At 62.0% G+C, this 25,045-nt stretch overlaps 1 protein-coding gene across 15 annotated transcripts in view; it reads left to right on the top strand.

Annotated features, from left to right (window-relative positions):
- Positions 1 to 25,045, top strand: part of LOC117641726 (serine/threonine-protein kinase MARK2-like) — a 51,543-nt gene that overhangs the window by 14,051 nt on the left and 12,447 nt on the right. For 10 of the 15 annotated variants that reach the window (XM_034379294.1, XM_034379298.1, XM_034379297.1 and 7 more), the window contains 10 exons: positions 20,519 to 20,674; positions 20,756 to 20,809; positions 20,919 to 21,104; positions 21,179 to 21,371; positions 21,473 to 21,708; positions 22,211 to 22,322; positions 22,739 to 22,851; positions 22,925 to 23,171; positions 24,363 to 24,545; positions 24,623 to 24,788. In XM_034379294.1, the coding sequence (XP_034235185.1) occupies positions 20,519 to 20,674; positions 20,756 to 20,809; positions 20,919 to 21,104; positions 21,179 to 21,371; positions 21,473 to 21,708; positions 22,211 to 22,322; positions 22,739 to 22,851; positions 22,925 to 23,171; positions 24,363 to 24,545; positions 24,623 to 24,788 (1,646 nt within the window). The remainder of the gene's footprint in view (positions 1 to 20,518; positions 20,675 to 20,755; positions 20,810 to 20,918; positions 21,105 to 21,178; positions 21,372 to 21,472; positions 21,709 to 22,210; positions 22,323 to 22,738; positions 22,852 to 22,924; positions 23,172 to 24,362; positions 24,546 to 24,622; positions 24,789 to 25,045) is intronic. The other 5 variants (XM_034379292.1, XM_034379291.1, XM_034379289.1 and 2 more) reach the window with 5 other exon arrangements.

Genomic DNA, 25,045 nt, shown 5'->3' with positions numbered 1-25,045 from the left:
CTGTCTGTCTGTCTGTCTGTCCGTCGCGGTCCGTCCGCCGGCTGGTGGATGTGGTCAATGAGTGGCGGTGCGCCGAGCCGCATGCCTTAATTAATGGCAACGCGCTCCGTCCTCGTCGCTCCCCGTCGCGCTCCTCGAGTGCGAGAGAGAGAGGGGGAGTGACGCGGCGTGCGCTCGCCTTATTTTCCTCTTGTCCTTTTTCCGTTTCGGACGCGGCCTTTGGTTCGGTTTGGGCGCCGACGGCGCCGACAGCTCAGCGCGGCCCGCGGACCACTCAGTTCGTCCGTCAGCCCGAGTCGCGCTGGGACGGACGGCGGTGCGGCGGTCTGCCTGCCTGGCTAGCTCGGTCTGCCTCGACGCGTCGATCAAGTGCCGAGTCCGTCGTGTCCGTCGTGCTGTGGTGATCGACGTGCCCGTCGTACGCCGTCCCGCCCGCCGCGGCCAGGACGGTCCGGACCGCCGTCGCGAACGTGGCGCGTGGCGGTGGCGGTCTAGTGCCTGCGCGCCGACGTCGCGCCGACGGCGACGTGTGGAGTGGGTCCGCCGTGTGAAAGGGGTGGGCAGGGCGGGGCCGTGACGTCATCAGACAGCCTTGGTGATTTCCGTCCGATCGGCCCGTAGGCTGTGCGTGCGAGTGTGTGCGTGTGAGTGAGTGAAGCCGTGAACAGGTGGCCCCCCGGGTGGTGGCCTGGCTAGCCGAGTCTGGGCCCATCCATCCGTCCATCCAGGCGTGCCCGTCGGTGGGTCGCGCGGCCCGGTTCGACTCCCGGACTGCCCTCACTGTGCTCGCGACCGGGGCCCGGGGCAATTGGCCCCCGAGCCTCGGGGCTCCTCGTTGCGCCGCCGCGCCGCCGCGCTGCATGTGGGGCAAGGGCACTACTGGCTGGCTGCATAATGGCAGCGAACGCCAGGGTGGGGGAAGGGGGCGTCTCGGTAGACGCTGGCTGCGGGATTGAAATTGCAAAGTGGCTGCCGTGCCGCCGCGCAGGCCGCGCTCTGCCTCCTCGGGCCGCGTGCCGCCGCGTGCCGCCGCGTGCTGCGTCGCTGCGTCCGTCTCGTTGGCGTAGCGCCGCCAGCGTGGCGCTGCCGAGCCGTGTAAACAAAACACCTGCAGGCGGGGCGGGGCGGGGCGGGCGGTGGGAACGCGGCGTGTTTGCGCCCCGTGGCTCTGGGCCGTGGCTCTGGCCGGCCGAGGATGAGCGACGCGTCCGCAGGGCACCGGAACCAGAGTGCACCGGAGGGCCCGTGCCGGTTCCGGTGCCGGTTCCGGTGCCGCGGGGGTAAGTGCCCCGGGCTCCCCGGCCGCGGGGGTCAGCTCATCCAACTGCAGGGCCGCCAACACGAAGGCCGGCCAAAAGTGCCGGTGGCGGGGTTTGAACCCGGAACCTCGTCGTCCTGCCGGCAGTGTTGGTTACCGTTGTTGCGCGCTGGCCGGGGCCCTGGGCACGTGTCTGGCACGTGTGCGCCGAGGGAGGGGGGTGGGGGGTCGAAATCGAGCTCGAAATAGCACTAGAGAGCGTCGCGGGGGCGGCACTGGCGGCGGGACAGTGCAGTCGCCGGCTGCAATCGCATCACCGATTCCATCGACCCGAATTATAAATGAAAGGAATTCCGGATACCGGGGGGGGGGGCGTGCGTGCACATTGCCTCCGCGGGGGGTCGTTTGCGGCCAACGGTGTGCACAGTTAACTTTGTTTACTCTCCTTTTTTCCTAGTCCAGCCAGAGAAGAGTCTTTTATTGTACGTAATATGGTTTAGGAGACAGGGCGGTTTGAGACGTGTAGCTTCGTCTCACTGGCTGGATCGGCTGGACGCCCTCTCCGCCTAGATGTTTCTCACTTTTTCCGCTCTGTCGGGTAAAAGATATCGCTGCAGCGGCTTTGGCTACCACTATCGACGGTGCGGACAGCGCTTGCGGTCGTTGGTTCTACTCCCCGCGGAGGCGGGTTTGTCTTTTTTTTTTCTGCACGCTTCGCCCCACTGCTTATGACTCACCGCGCGCTACGCCCCGCCGCCCCGCCCCGCCCCGCCCGTTCCCGCCCGTGTGAAGTAAACCGCGAAGAAGACGAGATGCGTCGAGCTTGGGGAGGCCGCCGCTGGAGGGCGCCACTGGCGTCGCGACGCTGCGCGCGCTGCGCCGTGCCGTCGAGCCGCCGTGTGCCCGGGCTTTGCAGTGCGGGGCGCCGCCGGCAGATGGCGCCTCGCTCCTCCTTGGCAGCGGGCCGTGGGCCTGGCGCTAGGCGGGCTTGGCGCTCGCCGGGCGGGGCGTTGGTTCAACTATCAGCCTCCCATTCTCGCGGAGAAATTTTCGGTTTTCATTCATCGTGAGGCCGCGGTTGATGTGGGCTCCGCGGCTGGACCCGAGCGAAGAGGTCATGACCCATCTTCTCCAGCCCGCCCCAGGCGGCCCCAGGCCTCCAGCCTGCTCCAGCGTGCTCCAGCGTGCTCCAGCGGCTCACACCGGCAGGGGTTGCGGGCTTGGGGCCCGCTGGGACCGCGGCGGGGGCGGTTTGTGGCAGTGTGGCGGGCTGCGTGTGCCTGGCCGGGCCCTTTGCGGGGCCCTTTTGCGACCGACCCACCGAGACGTGGCGAAGAGGCGAAGGGGCATATTTCGGTCCCGCTAACGCTCTGCTCCGCTCTGGGTCAAGGCCTCGCCGTGTGGGGCGCCGAAACTAGTGTGTGCCTGGATGGCGTGGCGGCGGGGCTTGTCGCCGTGGTGATAGGGGCCCGCGTCAGACCCATGTCAGCGTGCCCGCCTGGGCCGCCTGCTAGCCCCACCAGCCCCACCGGGGCCGCGGTGCACCGGCCCCCCGTCGCGTTGCCGGCCGGGCCTCTGGTCGCTGTCGGGCCCACTAGTCGGCTTGGCATAAATGATTCTTTGATTCGCCATTCGCATCCCCCGCCGTGCCGTGTTCCTGGCGCTAGCCGTGCCGCCCCTGGCCGTGGAGTGCCTTGCGGCGGTGGCCCTGCCCGGCCCTCCGGCGCTCCTTCCTGCCGCCTGATAGTGCCGCTGTCAGCGCGCCGACAATAGCGCCCCGCCCCGCCAGGACCAGGGTAGGCACGAGGCACGGCAGGCCTGCTCGCCACTGTCGCCACACTGCTGTCGCGCTAGGCTGCCTCTGGCCTGGCGCTGAATGGAGCCATCGGGTGGCGGCTGGCGCCTTGCCTTTCCAGTCGCCTTGTTTTCCCGGCACTGGAAACGCGCGCCGTCCAGCGCCCCTCTCTGTCTCGCTCCGACTCGCGGCGAGTCCGTGTAGGCCCCCGGCGAGGCTTATCTGCGCCGTGCAGCGTGCATGGGCTCTGGTACCCGATCAGTAGTGGCTCGGCCGGCCCCGCGGCCTGTTCGCCCCTTTCGCGCGTGTCCGCGAGACTCGGTGCGTGCGTGCGTGTGTGTGTGTGTGTGTGTGTGCTAGTGACTCGGCTCGGCGTCTGTGTGCGTGCGTGCGTGCGCGCGTCCGTGTGACGTAAGGCAGGGCCGCGATTGCGCGGGGTAGATTGCCATCCGAGAGGCAGGCGCTGCCGGCGTTTGACAAGACAGTGACACTGGGGCCTGAATCGCTTTGAGTAAAGGGCCTCTGTGTGTGTGGGTGTGTGTCCGTGTTTGTGTTTTGGAGCAATTAGACGCCACTGCCTCGGCTCGTACTAGTTGAGGGTAGTAAATACCCGCGACGCGACGTACATCTCCCGTCCACCCCTCCCCGCGCCGCCCAGCGCCCTGCGCCGCCCTGTGGCCGGGCTGCCGGTTTTCCACTCTCGTCGCGTCCGCCGTCCGAAACTTTTAAAGTCAACCGCGCTGCTGCCGCTGCTGCTCACTTTGGGTTGGGTTGGGTTCGGGGGCAGCTAGCCCGGCTCGCTGACGTCTCAAGGCCGGGGCCGGTCCGCAACCGACGTGGCTGCTCCCATGGCGGCGCAGCGCACAGCGCGCAGCCTGCCGGTGTACAATTCGCCGGTACAACACTCGGGCGCCACACACACACACACACACACACACAACAGTCGAAATGACACGGTGTGGACGATTACCGCCAAACTGCTGCTCTTGGCTGCCGGTGGCCGTGGGAGCGAGCGCAGCGCGGCCCGTGCCGTTGCCGACCGGAAAAGCGGACGAATTGCCGAATTGCAGCGGCGGGGCCCCGGCTGCAATTTCCAAGGCAACAACAAACTCTAATTGAAAAAAATAGAGAAATGGAATATTCTTTTTGAAAACGCGTTTTCCGGCGCTGCCTCCTTTCTTTTCGACGATGGGTCGGCCGGCTGCGCGTATCGGAGCGGATTAAGTCACTTGAGTGGTGGATAAAAGGAGTGGGCGGGAGCGGGAGGGGACTGTTTTTTTCTCTTTCTTCCACGACTCTGGTAATTGTATTCGATGGACTTGGCGAGCGCGTGTCACCCCGCGTTAGCGGCCCGGCGCGGCCGGCGCGGCCAGCCCAGCCCGGGCTTGTTGACTGCCCGGGTGTAACGTGCACTCGGGCGCCGTCGTCGCCTCGCCGTGCCTGGGGTAAAGGCCGGTGTGTCCGCGGCGACTCGAGGACGCCGAGGACGCTGGGCGGTCCGGGACGTGCTCCGCGGGCTTGGCAGGCTTCGCACTTTGCCTCGCTCTCGACGCACAGTGGGCCAGAAGACCGGCGCCGCCGGCCCAAACTCCAGACGTGTTTTGAGCTCCAAAGTCGCTAAACTGGACTCGAACGGAACTTATGACCCCATCAATGGATTCCTTGTTCGAAGAGCAATCCATTGGTGGGGTCACACATTCGGTTCCAGTCCCTTGTAGCGACTCTGGAGCTCAAAACGCGTCCGGGATTCTGACACCGCCTCCACCGCTCTTCTGGCTGACTGTGCGGCGCCGCGGTGCACCGGGCGGGCAGGCCCTTTCCTCGACGTCTGGATGGAGTTCGCGCTGGCTCGTCGCTCTTCCCATTCGCCAGTGGTTCGGGCGGGCTGCTCGCTCGCGCTGCCTTGGATTTATTTTTGCTGCGCGATATTCTTGGCCGGCGGGCCGGGCCGGGGCGCTAGTAGTGGAGCCGCCGGTGCCCCGCTCCAGCCCGGCGGGCCCGGCCCCTCTACTCGGCGAGGCCCCCCGCCGACCACGCCGACGACGGCCGGCTCGGGGATGGGATTTTAGCGGGGCCGCCCGTCGTTGGGGCGGTGTTGGCGGTGCGGTGCTATAGGTGTTTTCCGACGACCTTCGGCCAGCCTTTTATCTGGCGCGGGCCTTATCAACATCGACAAGCTCGAAGGCGGGAAGGCGAGGGAGAGGAAGGGAGAACGGGCGGACGGAGAGGAAGCTAACGATGGAGAATGGAATGGAGGGGAACCCGTTCGGGAGTGGGGGCCCGGTGTCCTCCCCGCCGCCGCGCCCCGCCGCGCCGCACACCTCGTGCCCTACGTGGCGGCATTCGCGCGGACGGGACGGGCAAACCGCGGAGTCGAACGAACCAGTCGCGAGCCGATCCACGCGTGCGCGAGTTTGGTCGGTGTGTTTGTGTTGGTGTGTGCGTTGGCCGCGTTCGCCGAGCCGAGTCATGATTGAGCGTGTCCCTTAGCATGCCCCTCAAGATGCTGGGCTGGAAGAAGCGCACCCCACAGTGCCGCGAAGCGCCCCGCGAGACGGCTGCCGAGACCGCCGGGTCCGCGACGTCGGCCGCGACCACCTCTTCGTCGGACTCGGGCAACGGCGGCCACGGCGGCCACGCGGGCCTGGTGCGGCTCACGGACATCCTCAAGACGGAGAAGCCCGACGTGTCCAGGATGCAGCACAACATGACGGTGGACGCGCGCCTCGACTCGCGGCGCAAGCCTCTCTTCAAGGAGTGGACGCTCAAGAAGTCGACGTCCACGACGGCGGCCGCGGCCGACGACGAGGCCCCGGCCGGACTGCAGCCCGGCCCCAGCCAGGATGACCTGCGCGAGCTGCGCGCCGTGGAGGAGCAGTACCGCCGCGGCGGCGACCCGGCGCAAGTGACGCAGTGGCTGGCGGCCATGGTGCCCAAGACGGTGGTGTCGCCCGCCGACTCGGCCGAAGCGGACCGCGAGCTGGCGCGGCGGCCCCTGGGGGAACTGGCCGCCATGGAGCGCCAGCTGCAGCGCCTGGAGGCCCAGCAGGGCGCGCAGGGCGCGCAGGGCACCCCGGGCACCAGCATCGTGCGCCGTGAGTCCGAGCGACTGCCGTCGGGCGCCGCGCCCCGGGTGCAGGGCGCCGCGGCCAACCGGCGGCCCGTGACGCTGTCGCGGACGCACTCGGACTCCCACGGCCACGCCGAGGCGCCCACCCCGCGCGTGCAGCGCCGCTGGCTCAACAAGCAGCCCAAGAGGGCGGCGTCGTCGTCCGCCTCGCCGCAGGCCTCGCCCGCCGTGGTGCGCCGCGCGCAGGGCCACCACACGTTCAACTACCACATCGAGGTAACGCCACGCAGCGCCGCGCCGCCCCGGCGGTGTGTTTCCCACAGGACTAGATAGCGGCTGTGACGTCAGGGGGTTTGTTTTTGGCGCTGCAGCCGTTTGTGTCTGGCCGGCCGTTAGTCTGCCGGCCTGGCCTGGTGCACCGGATATCGCGCCTCGCCGCGCTGCCTGCGCTGCCTGCGCCATTAGCACGTGGAGGCCGGCCCGACGGCCCGACGGGCTGGCCGCGGAACGCCGCGGAAGGCCAGGGCGGGCGTGGCTGGCTGCCTACCCGCTGGCCCTCTCGCCGGCCTGGCGGTCTGGGCAGGCTGGGCGTGTCGGCGCCTTGATAGCAAGGCTGGCGGTCTTAGTTTGGGGCCCGCGGCCCGCACAGTGGGCCAGAAGACCAGTGGAGGCGGCCAAAACTCTAAACGCGTTTTGAGCTCCAGAGTCGCTAAATAGGCCTCGAACCGAACGTGTGACCCCACCAATGGACTGCTCTCCGAACGAGGAATCCATTGATGGGGTCACACGCTGGCTTCGAGTCCTGTTAAGCGACCCTGGAGCTCAAAACGCGTTTAGAGCTTTGGCCGCCTCCACTGGTCTTCTGGCCCACTGTGGCCCGCCCCGCCCCGCCGGGTAGTGCGCCGTGTCCGCGAGTCCGCACGCGGCCTGACAAGGTGGCTGGCTGCGCCGGCTGATAGCACCGATAGCGATCGCGACCGCCACCTTGGAGTCGCGACTCGAGTTCGAGCGTCAAGCACGCTCGTCAAGCACGGTCGTCCGGCACTCGGCTGATTATTTGTTTGCCCCAAATGGCGTGTTGTTGTGACTGCGAAAAAAAAACCGCAAACAACATTGAAATGAAAATGAAACTGAAGGCGCGCGCGTGCCGTTGCAGTTTCCTCTCTTCTTTTTTTTTCGTGTCGAAATGCAAATGGCAGTGTGCGTCGATGCGCGTCCTTTTCTGGTGTATCCGCTGTCATCCAAGTGTATCGGATGGGCGAAAGACGGGAGAGGGGCGGGGGGAACAGTCCGGGGACGACGACACACAGAAAGACGTATATTCTGTCTGGTGGAGGATGTGAGCGTGTGGCGGCCATAGGCTGCCATGGGCTGGGTGCAGCCGTCTGTCGGACCTGCTGCAGCATGTGTAGAGCGAGGCGTAGGATGGACCTACGACGGCAAGGCTGGCGAGGCGGGCAAGGCGAGAGGAGAGACGGGTGGGGAGGGGAGGGGGGGAGGGCGCTCGCCTGGTTGGCTCTCTTAAGGACTGGCCCGTGTGGCGCTTGTGTGGGCGATGAGACACACTGTGTGTGTGCGTGACGTCACGTTATACTTTATTTTCGCGTGCCAAAGCTAATCACGCCCCATTTGTTGTTGGGCCGCCGTGCCGCCGCTCGCCAGTTGTAACTTATCACTGGCGTTAATGGAAAGGTGCCGCCGCGGTCGAGGGGGACAGGCGGACAGACGGCGGGTCGGACAGGCGGACGGACAGACAGACAGACAGACAGACGGTCGGAAGGGCTGCGCGGGCCCGCGGGGCGGCAGGTGGTGGGCCCAGCCGGGCTGTCGACGCCCTGCCCAGCCGTGCCGCTCCGGAATGAATGTGCAAGTGCACTGGGACTGGGAGGAGGAGGAATTGGGAATGGGACTGTGGGTCGGCCGCGAAGCCGCGACTCGAAATGCAGCCGTGCCTTGGCCGCGCCGCGGTACCCACGCCCGGCTGCGCCCGGCCGCCTCGCGCGCCTCGCGGGTTTGGGAACACGGCCGGCGTTTTTCTGTGTTTCTGTCTCCCTGCCTTGTGCGTGCTTGACTGCGTGGGTTCGACTACAACAGGTGTTCTGGTTTCTGTTTGTTGCAGGTGAGTGTGTTGTGTGCGCGACACGGTTGCCTCGCAGCCGCGGCGCGGGGCGCGGGCACGCCGAGCACGCCGACATGTGAGTGCCGTTATGGCCATGCGGGCCGGGAACACGGGGAACACGCCGACGTACTACACGACGACGGGGGTGCGGCGCCGAGGGGCGGGGAGCGCGCCTGCTTGCCGTGTTCCCTACCACTCGATGTTCGCCCTCTCCGACCCCACGGCGCGGCAAGGCCCTGCTAGGCCTGGCAAGGCGCGGCATATTGGCAATTTGGGGCGCGGGGACTCTGCCGCGGTCAGTGAGGCACTCAGGCTCCACTCCGCTGGCTCGGCGCTCCGCCCCCCTCGCGTACTCGCGCGCGGTTTGAACCGTGGCGCGCTGCTCGCGTGCGCCGTGACGGCGTCGTGACGGGGCGCACGGGGCGGGGGCGTGCCGAGGCGTGCGCCTCCCAACAGCTGACTGGTGGGGTGGGGCGTGACGGGCCGGGCCGTGGCGAGCAGCGCCCCCCGCGTATCGACCAGCGCGGCCAGCGCGAGGAGGGGCAGGGCGGGGCGGCGCGGGGCAGGGCGGCGCGGGACGGCACAGGGGTGGGTCGGCTGGAGAGCGTGCGCCAGGACGTCCTTGTCGTTGATCCCGACCCCCGGCCGGGGGCGCGAGCGAGACGGGGAACCAGGAGCACCCGGGGGGGAGGCCGGGGAGGCCAGGCGAGGCGTGGCCGGGGCTGGCGGGAGGGCCGCGCTGGAGCTGTGGGTCCAGGCCGCCCAGGCCCAGGCTGGGGCTGGATGAGCGGGCGCTGGCGGTGCCCAGGCAGTGCGGACGGGCCCGCCCAGGCGTCGCCACGATGAGCGCCCCCGAGGCTTCCGGCTCCGGCGCCCCCGCTGCCACCCCGACGGAGCAGGCCGATGGGGAGGTTGCAGCCCCCGTGCGCGTCGAAGCCCCCAAAGCGGAGCCGGAGCGCGCGGCCGACGAGGAGGCGGCCGTCGTGGCCCGGCCTCGCGGGGGCTCCGGTTCGGGCGGCGGCTCCGGTCTGGGCGGCACGCTCAAGACCCACAAGGGCTCGTCCTCCGGGGGGTCGTCCTCGGGGAACGCGTCCGGCGGCTCTTCGGGCGGCGCGAGCATGGCGGACGCCCTGGCGACGCAGCCGCGCCACAGGCCGCAGGGCGGCGGTCGCCACCATCACCATCATCACCACCACCAGCAGGGCGCCGGGCAGGCGGCCGCGCGCCCCGCCACGCACCGCTCGTCGTCCGGGGTCAGCTCGGGGCACGCGGCGCACGGCCCGCAGCCGCCGCACCTTCGCCGCATTGTGATCCAGGGCGGCTCGCACGCCCCGCACACGCGACTCCTGGTAAGTGGGTCACCTCGACACCTCGGCACCTCGGCAGGCGTGCGCCCAGCGACCAGCCAGCGGCCAGCGTGCTCTCGCGCGTCACACTGGCGGCCCGAGCCGAAAGGTCATGTTGACCCGCGGCACCCATTACCGCCACGGCGGGCACGGCGGGCCGCGATGAGGCGCGAGGCGCTGGGGCCGCGGGGGAGGAGGTTGGGGTGGGCCAGGGCCTCGGTGGCAGCCTCGGCAGCGTCGGCAGCCTCGGCCAGGGCGGTCGGAGCCGGATTTGAGCCACGAGGGGGTGGCGGAGACGCGTCGACGAGCGGGGAGCAGCGCGGAGCAGCGCGGAGCGGGTTGGCTTACTTGGGCGACTTGTTGGCGGACGGAGGAGCAGAAGCGCTGCCCGGCAGTGCCCGCGCGGCGCCACTAATTTCTGCGGTTCTTTCTCTAAGCCTTTCCGGAGAGGCTTCGGCAAAGACCGGGCTGCCGCCCCATTGTCTCGTCTCGTTAGAGCCAGGTGGGCCAGGTGTGGGAAAGGGGGAGGGGAGGGGGGGGGGGAGCGAGCTTCCCCGCGGGAAAGTGGTGGCGGCTCTGCTTGTAATTACTCCGCCCGTTCCCCTTCGGCCCTTCACTTGACACTTTGACCTTCTTCGCCTCCTGTTTCACCGAGGCGCCCCCGAGGCGCTCCTCTCCAGGCACGGTGTCCGGCCCGTCCACCCCGCAGACACGCCGCCCCCGCCCCGGGCCGCGGAGGGGGCGGGTCCGATTAGCACCGCCACTGAATTAGGCCAGGAAGTCGATGTTCGGTTTGGTCGGGCGGGGCGGGGCGGGCTGTTGGGAGAGGGCGGTCTGGTTGGTGGCGTGCGGCGGTGCCGCGGGGCAGCACGTGCTGGCGACACGTGTCCGCCGTGCACCTGCCCGGCCGTGGCTCCGACCGTGAGTCCGCGGCCGTGGCCGTGCGCTGGCGCTGGCGATGCTGCACGGAGTGATGCTCGCCGATGACGCGGCCGCCGCTATCTGGGCCGCTGTGCCGCTGGGCCGATGGGGCCGATAAGGCGCGCCAAGTGCTCGAAGCGCGAGGCGCGAACCCAACCGGTATCGGGCGGACCGGCGCGGTGGCGGGCCAACGGGCCGCAGATGCGCCCAACGCCGGGACGGGACGCCAGCCGATACGGATACGGATGGCGACGCTGTCGAGGGAGGTCACTAGGCAAAAATCGTGGCACGAGGAGAAGCAAAACATGCATGATTCACATGAAATCACAAATCAACGAATAATTTTGCGGTCTTGAAAAGTCGTAAATGATCAAAAATGAAAACACGATGTACGCTTTGGACCTCAGTGCAGTGAGCCCTTCCTCGGGCGCTGCCGCGCTGCGCTGCCATCTGTGGGCCACCCGCCGGCCGTTCGTCGCCGCGCCGCTCGCTGGAGGAGGCCGAGCAGGCCGGTCCCGTGGGCGCGCGCAGGAAATTGAATCGGCTGTCACGCTCGGCTGGCCGTTATCAGGGCCGCGGTGCGTCGTCGCGGTCGCGTCCTCGCGTCACCGCGCCACCGCCAGTGTGTCTCCCCGCTTCCGGGCCTCTGGCTCTGTCTGTCTGTCTGTCCGTCCGTCCGTCCGACGGGTGACGAATGGTCCCAAATCATAATCCCCGCCGCCTTGCTCCGCCCGCGTCCTGAGCGCCGTGCGAGCGGCGGGTAGGCAACCCGGTGGCCGGGCCTGTCGGGCGGCACGGCCCACCCTCCAGGCGCTCAAGCCTCTTCTTGTCAGCAGCCCTTTTGTTCTGGGGGGCGGAGCGGCGGAGCAGGAGCAGGGCATTGTAGCAGCGGGTGTGTTGGCAGTGACAACCCTCGCCACGCACGGCCATGGGTCCCACGGCGACGGTTTTGTCGCTGGGAAATGGTTCCGTGAGCGCGGAGCAGGAAGGGGGGGGGATGAAGTGGAGGTGCTCTGGGCCGCGCGGGTCCCATCGCATGCCCGATGCAAGGGCGACGGGGTGAGGGGGGGGGAGGGGTGAACGGGGCTGAGGCGCGCTGGGGGGCGGGGACCGTCGGAGACCGAGTCGGAGACCCCCAAGGTGATACCTCTTTTTGTTAGGATGCTGATTTTGGTCCTCTCTCCAGGGCAGGCTAGGCTAGGCCAGCGGTTCCCTGGCGGAAAGCGCTACAACTATTTCACGTTGAGAGCGCGTTGCAAGTGCGTTGAGAGTACGTTTTGACGACCAAACGTGCTTTTGACACAGTTTTTACGCAGAATTACGCGTTGAAAGTACGATTCATGAACGCTCTCTCAACGCGCTTTTTTTGTTGATCAACAACGTGCTTTTTACGCACTCTCAACGTAGCATTAAGCGTTGAAAGCACGATTCCTGAACACACTTCCAACGCGCTTTTCTTGTCGATCAACAACGTGCTTTTTACGCACTCTCAACGCACAATTTCGCGTTGAAAGCACGATTCATGCACGCTCTCTCAACGCGCTTTTCTTGTTGATCGACCACGTGCTTTTTACGCACTCTCAACGCGGCGTTACACGTTGAAAACACGATTCAAGAACGCGTTTTTATCGTACTTTTCTCGTGGACCAACAACGTGTTTTGAACGCACTCTCAACGCGTGATAACGCGTTTAAATTACGTTTTGTAAAGGCTCACCCAACGCACTTTATTTGTGGGTTAACAACACGCTTTCCACACACTCCCAACGCAGTGTCACGCGTTGAACGCATGTTTTGTAACTTAAATCACAGCGCGCATCTTCACGAAACGCGGTCACAACGCCTTCCCCTTGTGTATTGATTAGACGATTTGGTCTCCGTCGCCCCTTTCCTAATCCGCGGTGCACCCACACCGCCACGCCGCAACGCCCTGTTTCGCACCTTGACGCCACTGCACTGCAAACCTTACAGTCTACTAAGTACACACTTACAAATGGATGCTTGTAAGTACACACTGACAAACGCATACTTGACGCCGCATAACTCCATGGGTCAAGCATGCGTTTGTAAGTGTGTACTTGAAAGCATGCATTTGTGTGTACTTACTAGACAGTTAGGTTTATAGTGTGGGAGCGAGAGTGGCAGTGCGACAAAACGCTTATGGTGGCTTCGGGAATCGGATTTCATCTGTAATTGGGGACGCGGAATCCACCTTTACTGAGAATAACAAGGTGTTTAAAAAATGAGGGCAACTGACAAAGGCGGTCTTGAGAAAGGGCCAATGAAAGGGGAAGTTCTCTGTGAGAAATTTGCACGCCGGCCGAAAATCCAGTGTGCTGATTGGTCGAGAGAAAATTGGGGAAAGTGACAGGTGCGAGGCCAGGGTGGTGACGGGACGGGACCTCGTTGCTTGAAGCCCCCGGAAGATTTGTACCCATGTGTCCCCCAGTTTCCTCAGTTCCAGCAGTCAAGCGGGCGTATCCGAGGTTCTAAACCAAGAAGCGTAGCTTTTCAGCAACGGCCGTGACCGTAGGCATTGCAGGCAGAGAAATCAAGTCCCATCCTGGCGTCTTCACCGCGTAAATGCCGTACGTAACTAGAGTCCTGGCCGCGCCAGCGCGCTCTGCGCTGCAATGTCCGTCGGCCTGGCTGCCTATCGCCGTCCGCCTGCCTGCCGGAGTCTACCCGGCGGCGCGAGCCTCCCGCCCCCACTCCCTCCTCAGCCAGAGCGGCCGTGCCGTCCGTGCCCGCGCGGAGTCTTCGCCGTCCCGGGGCCCGCTCCCCAGCGCTCATCGGTGGTGTAGTCGGCAGTGTCGCAGTCCAGCAATGTGGAGTTCGGGGTTCTACTACTAACAAAAGTCCTTCTTTCAGCTCTCTGAGTGTGTGTATGTGTGTGAGTGTGTGTGTCTGTGTGTATACTGATCCCTTCCTTCCAGCCGAGACGGTCTACCTGCTTCCCCCCTCGCCCCGGCCGGCTCGTCCTTTTGTTGCAGCCCCGCCCCCAAAACGTGATTTGCACGCACATCCAACGCGTTCTAAACGCACTTTTGCGCCCGGACGGCCGAACTCGCAACGCGTTCTGTACGCATTTCCAACGTGCTTTGCGGGTGGCAATTCATGATTCCAACGTGTTCTTCACGTGCAACCAACGTGCTTTAAAACGCGTTCTCAACGCGCTATGTTTCATAATCTGTGCTCTCAACGCACTTTTCCGCGTTAAGACCACGGTTTGAATCGTACTCTCAACGTGAAAAAAACACGTTGAAAGCACGGAACTTCCACGTTCTCTTTTCCGCCAGGGTTGGCGTGGTGGGGCTGTCTGCCCCCACGGGCCCCACGCCCGGCCCGTCTGTCTGTCTGTGCCGCGCTCTCTGGCGCACTGTGTAGCCCTTTGCAGCGCGGCACTGCCGCCACTCTGACTCTGACGAGGCGCCAAAGCGCACAAAGTGAATTGGGCGGCGGTGCCTGCTGGCCTGCTGATGAAGGTGGAGGGGGGGGGGGCGACTGCTTTGGTCCATTATCGAGTGCGGGGGTGTCATAATCGGATGGAGGGGCGCCGCGCCTTCCGTTTGACTCGGTCCGTCCTGGCGGGGGGCTTTGGCTCCTCCAGGCTGGCCGCCGCGCTCGCCGCCGTCTCTCTCGCCCCCTCGCTATTGATTGCCCTATCCCCGTCGCACACCCCCGCGGCCCCCCGTCTCTTGGCCGCCCCCTCTATCTCGCGTCTCCCTCGCTCTGCCGAGCGGCGCAGGGCCCAGGCGCAGGCCGGGCCGGCAGGGGGTTGGCTTGACGTTTGGCGCGGCGCTACAGCTGTACCGCGCGCAGCCAGGCGCAGCCGAACGCAGCCCACCGCACAGTGGGCCAGAAGGCCGGCGCAGGCGGCCAACACACTCCCGAGTCCTCGAACAGGACTCGAACCGAACGTGTGACCCCACCAATGGATTCCTCGTTCGGAGAGCAGTCCATTGGTGGGGTCACACGTTCGGTTCGAGTCGCATTTAGTGACTAGGGAGCTCAAAACGCGTCGAGAGTTTTGGCCGCCTCCGCCGATCTTCTGAAGGCGCAGCACCCCGAGCTTGCGGGCCGAGCTTCCGCCTGGCGGCGTGCTCGGCAGGGCTGCAGGCTGCTCGCAAAAGTCGGATGATTTGTTGCAGTTCGTGTCTCCGTCTGCCCCTTTTTTGCGCTCTCGGCGTCGGCGGGCAGCGCATGGTGGCGCCGCCAGCCGTGGCCGAGGCGTCAGGCGGGGCGGGACGGGTCGGGGCGGGACGGGTCGGGGCGGGACGGGTCGGGTCGGGGCGGGGCGGGGCGGGCGCGTAGGGTAGGGCAAGGGTGTGGCTGCCCCCTTCCCCCCAGAGAGGTACTCATCGCGGCGACACTGCCTGCCCTCTCTCTCCCACTTGGACTCTCCCCGCGGGCGGAGGGGAGGGGCGCCTTTTCGCCCCTGCGTGCACGTGCGGCGCGTCCCACGTGAGCAAGCGCGTGAGCCACGCGTGGCCTCGGCCGCCGAAATGGGAAAAATTTGCAAAGGATAACGATGTGGATTAACGTGGGGCCGACGTGTGCGATGCGGCGCGCTCGGCGTGGCTTGGCGTCGGCGCCCCGGGCCTCGTTAGTGGCGGGGCGTGGCGCGGCGCGTTGATTGGGACGGGCTGGGCGGGGCTGGCCGGGGCTGGCCTGGCAGCCAGTAGCGCGCGCACCGCCGTCAAACGAGGGATGCGCCGCCGAATCCCCGACGCATCCGCTCTCTTTTTCCGCGTCGCGCGGCGGGCGGGGCGGGGGCGGAGGCTGTGTGTGGGGCGGGGCCATGTTCCAGTACTTGACCGCGGCGTGGGCGGTGGCGGGCGAGGCGCTGGCGATGCTGGGCGCGCAGTGGCGGCCGCCCCCGCCGCCCCCCGCGGCTGGCCCCCGGCCCCCCGACGCCACCCCCGCGACTTGTGGGCCACAGGTGAGGCGGTCTCCCTCTCGCTCTGGCCCGCAGCGCCAGCCCAGCAGCGCAGCAGCCCAGCGCCACCCGAGGCGGCCTGGCCTACCCGGCCGAGGCCCGGCCCACTGGGCCCCACCGGGCCACCCCCACGTCGCCCTCGTCCGGCGGGGCTGCGCGCTGCGCCGTCAGCTCCCTCACTCAGCATGGCCTCGCGGAAAGTGGGGCCCGTCCCCCGGCCCGACCGAAGCGATTCGGAAGGGTTGTGAGTCGGCGGAAGGGCTTTGCGAAGTATACTCTGACCAGAAAACGAAGAGCCCTGTGTTCTCGCGGTTTATGGCATCTGCCGCCTTGGCTAGCATTGCAGGCAGCCCTCGACCGCGAGGACCCAGGGCTCTTCGTTCTCTGGTCAGAGTATAGGCTTTGCCCCGCCTGTGTCCTTTGCAGTGGCGTGCCGTGCCCTCGCCGTCTCATTAAGGCATGTCTGCACGGCCGTGTCCGCCCCGGCCGCGTGCTCGCGGCTATTTCAGGCCAGCTTATTAATAAACAAACAAGTGCTTGGCGCGCACGGCACGGCGGCGAGGCGCGGCGCGGCCGGGTTGACCCTGCGGGGCATGCGAGGCCTGGCTCTGGCTCCACCTGGACAGGGCCGGGTTGGGCTCGTCCGAGGCTGCGCCGCTGTGCCGCTGCGCCCCGCAGGGGGTGGCGGGGGCGTGGCGGCGCGGCGCAGACGGCGCGGACGGACCAGGCGGGGGCAGGGCCGAGGCAGGGCCATTTGGCGGCAATATTTGAACGCCACTCGTGCGGCCCGACAGCCTGATGGCGCGTGGAAACGGTTCCAGCCGGCGGCTCTGGCTCCAGTGGTGAGGGGCGACAGGCGGGGCGGCAGCGGCGGCTTATATAGTTGGCTGCTTTCTTTCTCTTCCTTTTTATTAAATCCTCCCGAGGGTGAGAAAGATGGTGGGCACACCGGCTTTTCTGGAAACTGTCCGCTCGGCTTGCCGCGGACAAATCATTCTTTCCAGTGTGTAGAACGCCGCGCTGCGCCGCTGAGGAATTTAATAAAATATTGGCCAATTGTAATGTTTACACTGTAAAACCAAACGTGGACAACTCCACATTTGAAATGCGGAGGAGCGGAATTTTCAGTCTCCACACTTGGAAGTGCAGAGTTTGCAGTCTCCACACTTCAAACGTGGAGTTGTCCACGTTTGCACCATGCTAAGAGATAGGGGCCATGTGAGCTGCTCCACACTTGAAGTGTGGAGGCTGCTAACTCTGCACTTCCAAGTGTGGAGACTTACTCCACACCAGGAAGTGTGGAGTTGTCCACGTTTGGTTTCACAGTGTAGACAACTACATTTGCAATTTTTTTTTTAACCAAAAAGGTGGCCAATAACAACATAGGACAAGATAATCTTGAAGGGCGCCAGGCGGCCGGGCGGTGCAGGTGATGCGTCAGTGGCGTGTCGGCGGGCTGCGCTGGCTGCGCCGGCTGCCACGCCGCCGCGTGAAAAGAGCTTTTGCTGATAAGGGCCCCGGCGCCTGTCTCTCTCGCGCTGATAAGCGCGGTGGCAAGGTGCCGGCGCGCTGGCGCGGCGGGCCAGCTCTCGTCGGGGAAACAATATTAATAGAATTAAGAGCGATAATGGTGTGGGTGCGCGTGGGCGTGGACGGCGCCGCGTTTCCCACTTTGGGCCGCGGGTTATCCTCCTGTCCCTCGTGCCCGCCCCGCGGCGGTGCCGCGGCCGCGGAATCCTTTCGCCTTTCGGCGTTGGCTGCTGTGTGAGTTTCCCTCGGGTCGGGCCCGGCCCAGCCCTGGCGTCGCGCCGCGCATTGCCGGGGGGTGCCTGTTTCTTCTCTATTATTTTCTTTTCTTTTCCATTCTTTTTTTCGTCCCTCTTGCCCGCCGCCTTGATTACTTTTTCCGCGGCGCGCCTCCGAGCTTTCTTACCCGGGCCGATGGGCGATGGCGCGTTACCCCGCACCCGAGAAACTAATGTCTCTGTCTTTGTTTTTGGCCGTTATTTGGCGGCGTGCTGACGGTGTCTTTTTCTCTCTGTTGCAGGTGAGGACCGACTCGCGTGTCTGCGGTGCGGAGTGCCGAGCCGCGCCACTACGTATTGTCGAGAGTGGTTTGGAACAAAAGTGCTGCGCTCTGCGCTCGGCGTGCATGGAATTGATTGGGGTGGGGCGGGGTAGGGTGGGAGGCGGTGGGGTGGGGTGGGCCCACCGCGAGGGATGTGACCTTTACAGTGGCGTTGTCCTGCGCGTCGCGCAAGTTGCAAGTTGGCAGTGGAGTTGCCGACTCGAGTCCATTCCCGGCAGCGGGCGAGCTTTCGGTTTGCCTACCGCCGTGCGCGTCGTCCACGGTGGCGCTGGAGGCGCGGGGCGCGGCGGACAAGGCCCCCTTGCTGCTCGCGCGGCGGACCCTGCGCCCCGGATGTCGACCGCGCTGTGCCCCGGCTGGTGGGGCCCGTCTTTAATTTCCGAGATGCATCTTTCTGGCCGCCCCCTACCTCCCGGCTCGGCTTCCGGTTGCAGAGGAACCCGTTCCACGCTCGTCCGGAAGTGACCGCAACGCCCGGCCGGCCCCCCGCGGCCCCGCGGCCCCCTCCCATCCGCTGCCGTGCCGTCCTCGCGGTCGCTAGCCGCGCTAGCCGCGCTGCCCACCATACCGCCCATGTGTCCTAATGGGTCGAGCGGCGCGAGGAGTGGCACTGCGTGTCAGTGTGTGTGTGTGTGTGTATGCCGCGAAACGCGAAACTCATCGGCGTGGCGTTTGCATAACCCCGCGAACCGGATAGGGCGTTCCGGTGGCGGCGCTGCGCTGGCGCGGCCTGGACAAGTCCACGGGCCGTCACCAGCACGGCGCATTTGAAAATGGAGCATGGCGGACGGGCATGGCTGGGGCCTCGGCTCGGGCCGGGCAGGTGAACTGTTGGATAAGTCCCGGAGGATGATGACGGGGAGGGGGCACGGTCGTTCGGCTCGGCCCGAGGTGCCCAAGGTGGCCGAGGCACAGACGGTGGCACGGTCGTGACGTGGGCCGTGTGCCGTGCCGGCCGTGCCCCTCCAGGCCCCTCCAGGCCCCTCCAGGCCCGGCAGAGAGAGAAAGCCACGAGGCAGGCCAGCCAGCCGGGCCCAGCCGCCCAGCCATGCCTTCCAGTCAGTCGCACGGCTGAGTCACCCGCCCGCCCCGCCGCCCCCTCCCGGCCGCTGCGCGCTGCGTGTCCTGGTGCGCGCCGCGCCGCGTCCCGCCGCCCCGCGTCAGTCAGTCGCTCGCCGCGTTCACGCGTTCACGGTGTGAAGTGAACACTGGGCCAGGCCGCGGCCCTGCGCCCCGCCGCGCGTGTGCAGTGCTGTGCAGTGCAGTGCCTTGTTGACCGAGTGGTGCAGCGAGTGTGACCGAGGGCGCGGCGGCGCCGTGACGCCCACCATGATGTGGGTGGAGAGCGCCCACATGCCCTCGGTGTCCGCGGTGTCGCCGGTCCGGTCCCCGGCGTCGGGGACGTCTGCCGCGCTGCCGGTGGCCTCGGCCTTCCTGCCGCCGCCGTCGCGCGTCTCCGGCCTCGCCTCGACGACGACGGCCTCGTCGACCTTCTCCTCGGCGCGGACGGCGGCCAAGTCGACGTCCAGGACGGCCTCCATGCGGGCCTCGGCCCCGGCCTCCGGCGCCCCAACGGTGGGTGCGCTGAGGCTGTGCCAGTGCTGCGACGAGCCGAGTGAAAGTGACTCTGCGCCGCGGCCCGGCCCGGCCCGGCGGGGTAGCCATGGCGTCGACCTTGGCTCGGCCCCAGGCCTCGGCCGCGGTCCCGGTGCGCGGTGCGCGGTGCGTGCATGGGTGAAAGGGAGGGGCAGCCATTGTCCGCCGCGCCGGCCGGCCTTGTTGATTACAATGACGGCGGTCAAGATGACGGGCTGGGCTGGCTGGGCTGGGCGGTGTCGACAGCGCCGCGGTGTGTCGCAAGCCCTTGCGTCCAGTCCGGTGCGAGGCCCGGTCCAGCCTCCAGCCGCGCTGCCGTACGCATCCGCCCTCCGCCCCGGCAGCCCCGGCAGCCTCGGCGTTGCGCTGGGAGTGCGGAGTGCCCTTCTCCAGGCCGTGCTCGCGCTCTACCCCGAGGGGGCCCCTCTCAGGCCCGGCCGGCCGGCGGGTACACAGCGTGCACGCCGACCGGCGGGGAGGGGAGGGGGAAGTCCAATTGAGGCAGTAGGCGTAAATTTGTCGTTCCGCGACGCGTCGCTTGCCGTCTTTGTCTTTGGCGAATAGTGGCAGGGCTCGGGTAGCGGACGCTAGACGCCGTTCAGTCGTGTAGCAGTTTGGCCAACTGTTCTGCCTGTCTGCATCGCCCTGCGGCTCCGCACTCCGTGGTCCGTGGGTTCCAGGTGTGTTCGGGTGCCTTGCCTTTTGCCTGTTGCCTTTCCCTGCCGCTCTGGGTGCGGCCGCCGCGAGGGCCGCCGCCGTGAGGGTCCAATACCCACGGGGACCGGTGCACCGGTCCGCGGTTACACCGGTCCTACCCGTCGCGGCAGGCAGGCAGGCAGGCCCACCTGTTGAGGGACTGACCTGCCCCGGTCTGACGGGGTCGGCGCGTGGACACGAACACGACACTGCTGCTCCGAGAAGGAGGAGAAGAACGGGCAGGAGGAGAAAACGAGTGCCGAGGCGGCACGTTGGTGCGGAGGGATTGTTTGGTCCGCTTTGCCCAAGTCGCCCGTGGAAATGAATGGCAATGGCAGCCCCCGCGGCGTCGGCGTCGACGGTATCTTGCCAATGTGGTCTGTTTGGTTTCGCCGCTTCGGAGCGTTTCAGACAGTCGACGATATATCGAGAGCAGGCGAGGGCGCGCACGCGCGAGTGTGTGTATGTGTGTGTGTGTGTGCATGTGTGTGTGATTGGTTTGTGACGTCAAACGCGGCGCTTGTGTGAGTGGGCGGCCGGTTTTGTGGTTGTGCGGCTCGCTGTTGTGACACGACTGTCGTAACGAGGGCGGAATGCCGAAGTTTTGCGTACTCCCTCTAGTACCGCTCAAGTCCGCCGCCTTGTTGCCCTGGCGTCGCCCTGACCGTCTCGCTCCTCTTGGTGTTGCAGGGCGGGGAGAGCACCGGTGGCGGTGGCCGCACGCCCTCCTCAAGGAGCCGCACCTCAGACGAACCCCACATCGGCAAATACCGACTGCTCAAGACCATCGGCAAAGGCAACTTTGCCAAGGTTAAATTGGCCAAGCATATTCCCACGGGGAAGGAGGTGAGGTTCGCCGTAAATTTGTTTTTATTTGTTGATTAGTGAAAAGACGTAAGATTTTTTAATGTGTGCATTTGTTTACAGGTAGCAATAAAAATTATAGACAAGACACAACTAAATCCTGGCAGTTTACAAAAGGTAAAGAGCCTTTTAATTGGACATGCTGATTAATGTAACCTCTCCAGCTGTTTCAGCACTTATTCATCTTGCAAGAGCCACATTTGTTAATTTTTCTTATTTGTTACAGCTTTTTAGGGAAGTTAGAATAATGAAAATGTTAGACCATCCTAATATAGTTAAACTATTTCAAGTCATTGAAACTGAGAAAACTCTGTACCTGGTGATGGAGTATGCAAGTGGAGGAGAAGTGTTTGATTACTTAGTTCTCCATGGGAGAATGAAGGAAAAGGAAGCAAGAGCTAAATTTCGGCAGGTTAGTGTTTACCCCTAATGTACAATTTAGTGCAATATTGTGTTCTTGTTTGTTCATGTTGTTTGTCTTTTCAGATTGTATCTGCAGTTCAGTATTGTCATCAAAAAAAGATCATTCACAGAGACCTCAAGGCTGAAAATTTACTTCTTGATAGTGAAATGAACATCAAAATTGCCGATTTTGGGTTTAGCAATGAATTCACACCTGGTAACAAATTGGATACATTTTGCGGAAGTCCACCATATGCTGCGCCAGAATTGTTTCAAGGTATGGAATTCTAATTAATTAGTGGCTTTGGTTTCAAAGTTGTTTTTTCTTCGGTCACAATTGTTCGTTGAGTTTTTAACTTGGTTTGATTGATTTTTCAGGCAAAAAGTATGATGGTCCAGAAGTTGATGTTTGGTCACTTGGGGTTATCCTGTATACCCTTGTCAGTGGGTCCCTGCCCTTTGATGGCACCACCTTGAGAGAACTAAGGGAACGAGTACTTAGAGGGAAGTACCGAATTCCATTCTACATGTCAACAGATTGTGAGAACCTCTTAAAGAAGTTTCTGGTCCTCAACCCTGCCAAGAGGGCGTCATTAGAGGTAAATTCTACTCAGGTACTAAAACAATTAACAAAAACTATTGATGGCTCCATGTGGTGCTTCAGTATACACGTACCATGCTTTGTGTTTGTCTTGGTTTGATGTCATATTTATTAATGCAATGAGTTCTCTATTTATACTTTTGAGATATGGCCACACTTCTTGAAAGTAGATTTGTTCTTTCCTTTGTTTTTATTGTGTGAGCCATTCACTCATGCATGAGTACATTCATTGCTCAACATCTGTGCACAAATAAATCTGATATTTGATCCTAAAAAGTCATTATCAGCATGGTCAATTACTTTTGTTATTGTTGTTTGTACATATGTAAGATTGCACCAGCCTTTTCTTCCCCTTATCTAAAAAAATAATATTGTTTTGAAAGTTGTGTTTTGTCTGCACTGTGTTATGTCTGCATAGTTTGTAAATTTGTCTTAACAATTTTACAATGCAATTTGGGGTGTGTGACTCTTGTAGTCTGTAAATACTTGTTCTCATTCTTCTTTTACCTTTTCAGACAATTATGAAAGACAAATGGATGAATTTGGGTTATGAAGAAGATGAACTCAAACCGTACTTAGAACCAGAACCAGATTTCAAGGACTTGAAGAGGATAGGTATGACATCAGGTTTGATCTTTAACTTACTACTAAGTAGTGTTTTAGAAGTAGAATTAGATGTGTGCGTGTTTATTAAAGTCACAATACAGTAACTCTTAAAAATACTAATATTAGTTGAACCACCTCAATCAAATTTTAATGATTTCTTGGAGAAAAAGAGTGTGTGTATGTATGCTGTGTTTGTGTGTGTGCGTTTGCTTCATGGTCATCAGTATCTTATTGTCTGGTGTATTATAAGTTTTAATACAACAAACATTCATTACATTATTTGTTATTGGGTTTTTTGTATTCAGTAACAAATGTGTATTCTTCAATGATAATTCTTAGAGACTGCTTTTCTTTGTATCATACTGTGCTTTTTTGGACTTATTTATCTACCTGGGTTGAAAGTGCAGTAATCGGTTCTTCCTTACATCTGTTTACAGAAGCACTTGTTGGTATGGGATACAGTCGAAGCGAGATTGAAGACAGCCTGGCACAAGCAAAATACGATGACGTCTTCGCCACCTACCTCTTATTAGGGCGGAAAAACACAGACGTAAGTACATCTGAGGCAGATTAGGGTGGTAAATTGAAATGATGTCCTAATGATGTCGTTGCCCTGATTGCAGCCGGAGAGCGATGGGTCGCGGTCGGGCAGTTCGCTGTCGCTTTGGAACCTTCCGCCCGGCGCCGTGTCGTCAGGCAACGCGCAGTCGCCCTCGCACGTGCACCGGGGCGTGCACCGCTCCATCTCGGCCACCAACGCCAAGCCCAGCAGGAGGGCCTCGTCCGGTGGGGAAACCTTGCGTGAGTCGCACGCGCACGCTCAGGCCCAGCCGGCGTGTGCAAACAGTGCGACAACAGGGACAGCCTCAGGTGGTGGGATTTGCGTGGATTCGCCTCATGCCTGGCATCTTGGCATCTTTGCTCGTCCTAGTCGCGCAGATCGCGTGCAAATCGCGTGCGAATCGCGTGCCGCGCATGGCCCCGTGCATGGCCCTAGTCTGGACCTTAGGCCTTGCCCTGGACCATGTCACTCGGACCGGCCATGTCACGTGACCGTCCTTGTCACCTAGTCCATGTCCACCCGGCCTCGCACCGCCCCATGCCTTGCCTAGCCTCCCCACCTATCTATTGCCCTTGAATCAAACACTTTCCTTCGCTCTAGATTATGCCTATGCCTGCGGTTGGCACCCCAACCCCTTTTTTTCTACATCGAGCTCTTCCCTAGATTCCACTTTAGGACTCTAGATTAGACAAGCCAGCCAGACTAGCCGGTCTTGGCTTAGACGTTACCACGCTGTCTTGCTGTGGTACTCTCAATGCACTAGACAGGCCTGTGTCACTTATTTGCACCATTTTTCTTGGGCTCACCTTGGCACTTTATTCTAGAAAATGCAGAACATATTTTGCTCAAATATTAAGACCAGTGCTTCTGTTTTCTAGAACCTTTTATGTCACCGTTCTGTTTATTAGTACGTATTTAAATGGTTATCTGAGTCTGCAATCATTCAATGCCTTTGATTGTATCATGTGTCGTCACCCTTTCTGTTTCTTTTTGTCTGTCCTAAACTAAATGAAGCTTCTGTCCTGGTCTATAGTGGATGTGAGCATGTTCTGTATTGGTATTTGCACATCTTCCTGCATTTTTGTGTTCTTTCATTCCTGTCCTGAATGTTGGTAGCTCAGGGGTTGGCAATGGCATCTCCAAGTCCATTTTTTGTGGGGGGGCGCTATCATCAAACTTACTTACATGAAAGCATGAGAAAGCCTTATGTCATATAGGCTTTCCTTAAATCACTGTAGTAGATATCTGTGCATATTCAAAGCATTGAAGAGGAAAAAAAAAACACTTTTCTCTTCCCATACCCATACCTCCTTCATTGAATCTCTCACCAAGTTTAGATCTGGCTGTCGTTGTTGTCTTGGTGTTTTTAGTATCTGTTATTGCATTTCTTTGTGTGCATTTCAATTGTTGATTTATTAAGTGTTATGATCTATTTCATGCTGATTTACCCCTCTCGGAAGATATTGAATACCCCAACTTACTTTGATTTTGTTTTCCAGGTGTACCAGCAGGAACGCCAAATTCTTCAAACCACAACCACAATTCAACTACTTCTAACTTCAAACGACAAAACACAGTTGATTCTGCCACCATCAAAGAAAACACTGCTAGAATTAATTCTGCATCAGCTGCAACAAGACCAACCCCAGTTAAGAATTCAACTAATATGCCTGTAGACTCAAGTAAGTCACCTTGGACCTCTATTTTTATCGTGTCATTCAGTTTCATGTGAGTTCTTAAGTAATTTCCTTGTTTTTAGGTAGTGCAGCAAGTCCTGGCAAACCCAGAATGGGATATAAATCAAGTACCATGTCAGGGGGTAACAGAAAATTGGAATCTGCTGGGTCTGTTGGTAGACGCAGCATTTATGATGCTAACAAGCCATCATTTGACGACAAGAGCAATGCGTCTTCAGAAACTCCTAGGTAAGGTTTTGACCTTATTACACTTAACGTCACTCTTTCCTGACCACATACAACATCCTATGAGCAAACAAATCACACACAAAAAGGAAAAGAAAAAAGAGAACCTGGCAATTTATTTGTAATTTAGGTTTCACACACCCTGCTTTGCAATAAGTGAGTTTTCCGGTCTTTAGATACCTCGTATGCCATTATTTATTTCTCTTATTACTCTCATTATTCCTACAGCATGCTAATTTAAGCCAGCCTCGCTTTGAAGG

Source organism: Thrips palmi, unplaced genomic scaffold (assembly GCF_012932325.1).
Source record: "Thrips palmi isolate BJ-2018 unplaced genomic scaffold, TpBJ-2018v1 HiC_scaffold_15, whole genome shotgun sequence".
NCBI lineage: Eukaryota > Metazoa > Arthropoda > Insecta > Thysanoptera > Thripidae > Thrips > Thrips palmi.
Note: the sequence above shows the minus strand (reverse complement) of the source record. Positions and strands in the feature narration are given on the sequence as shown.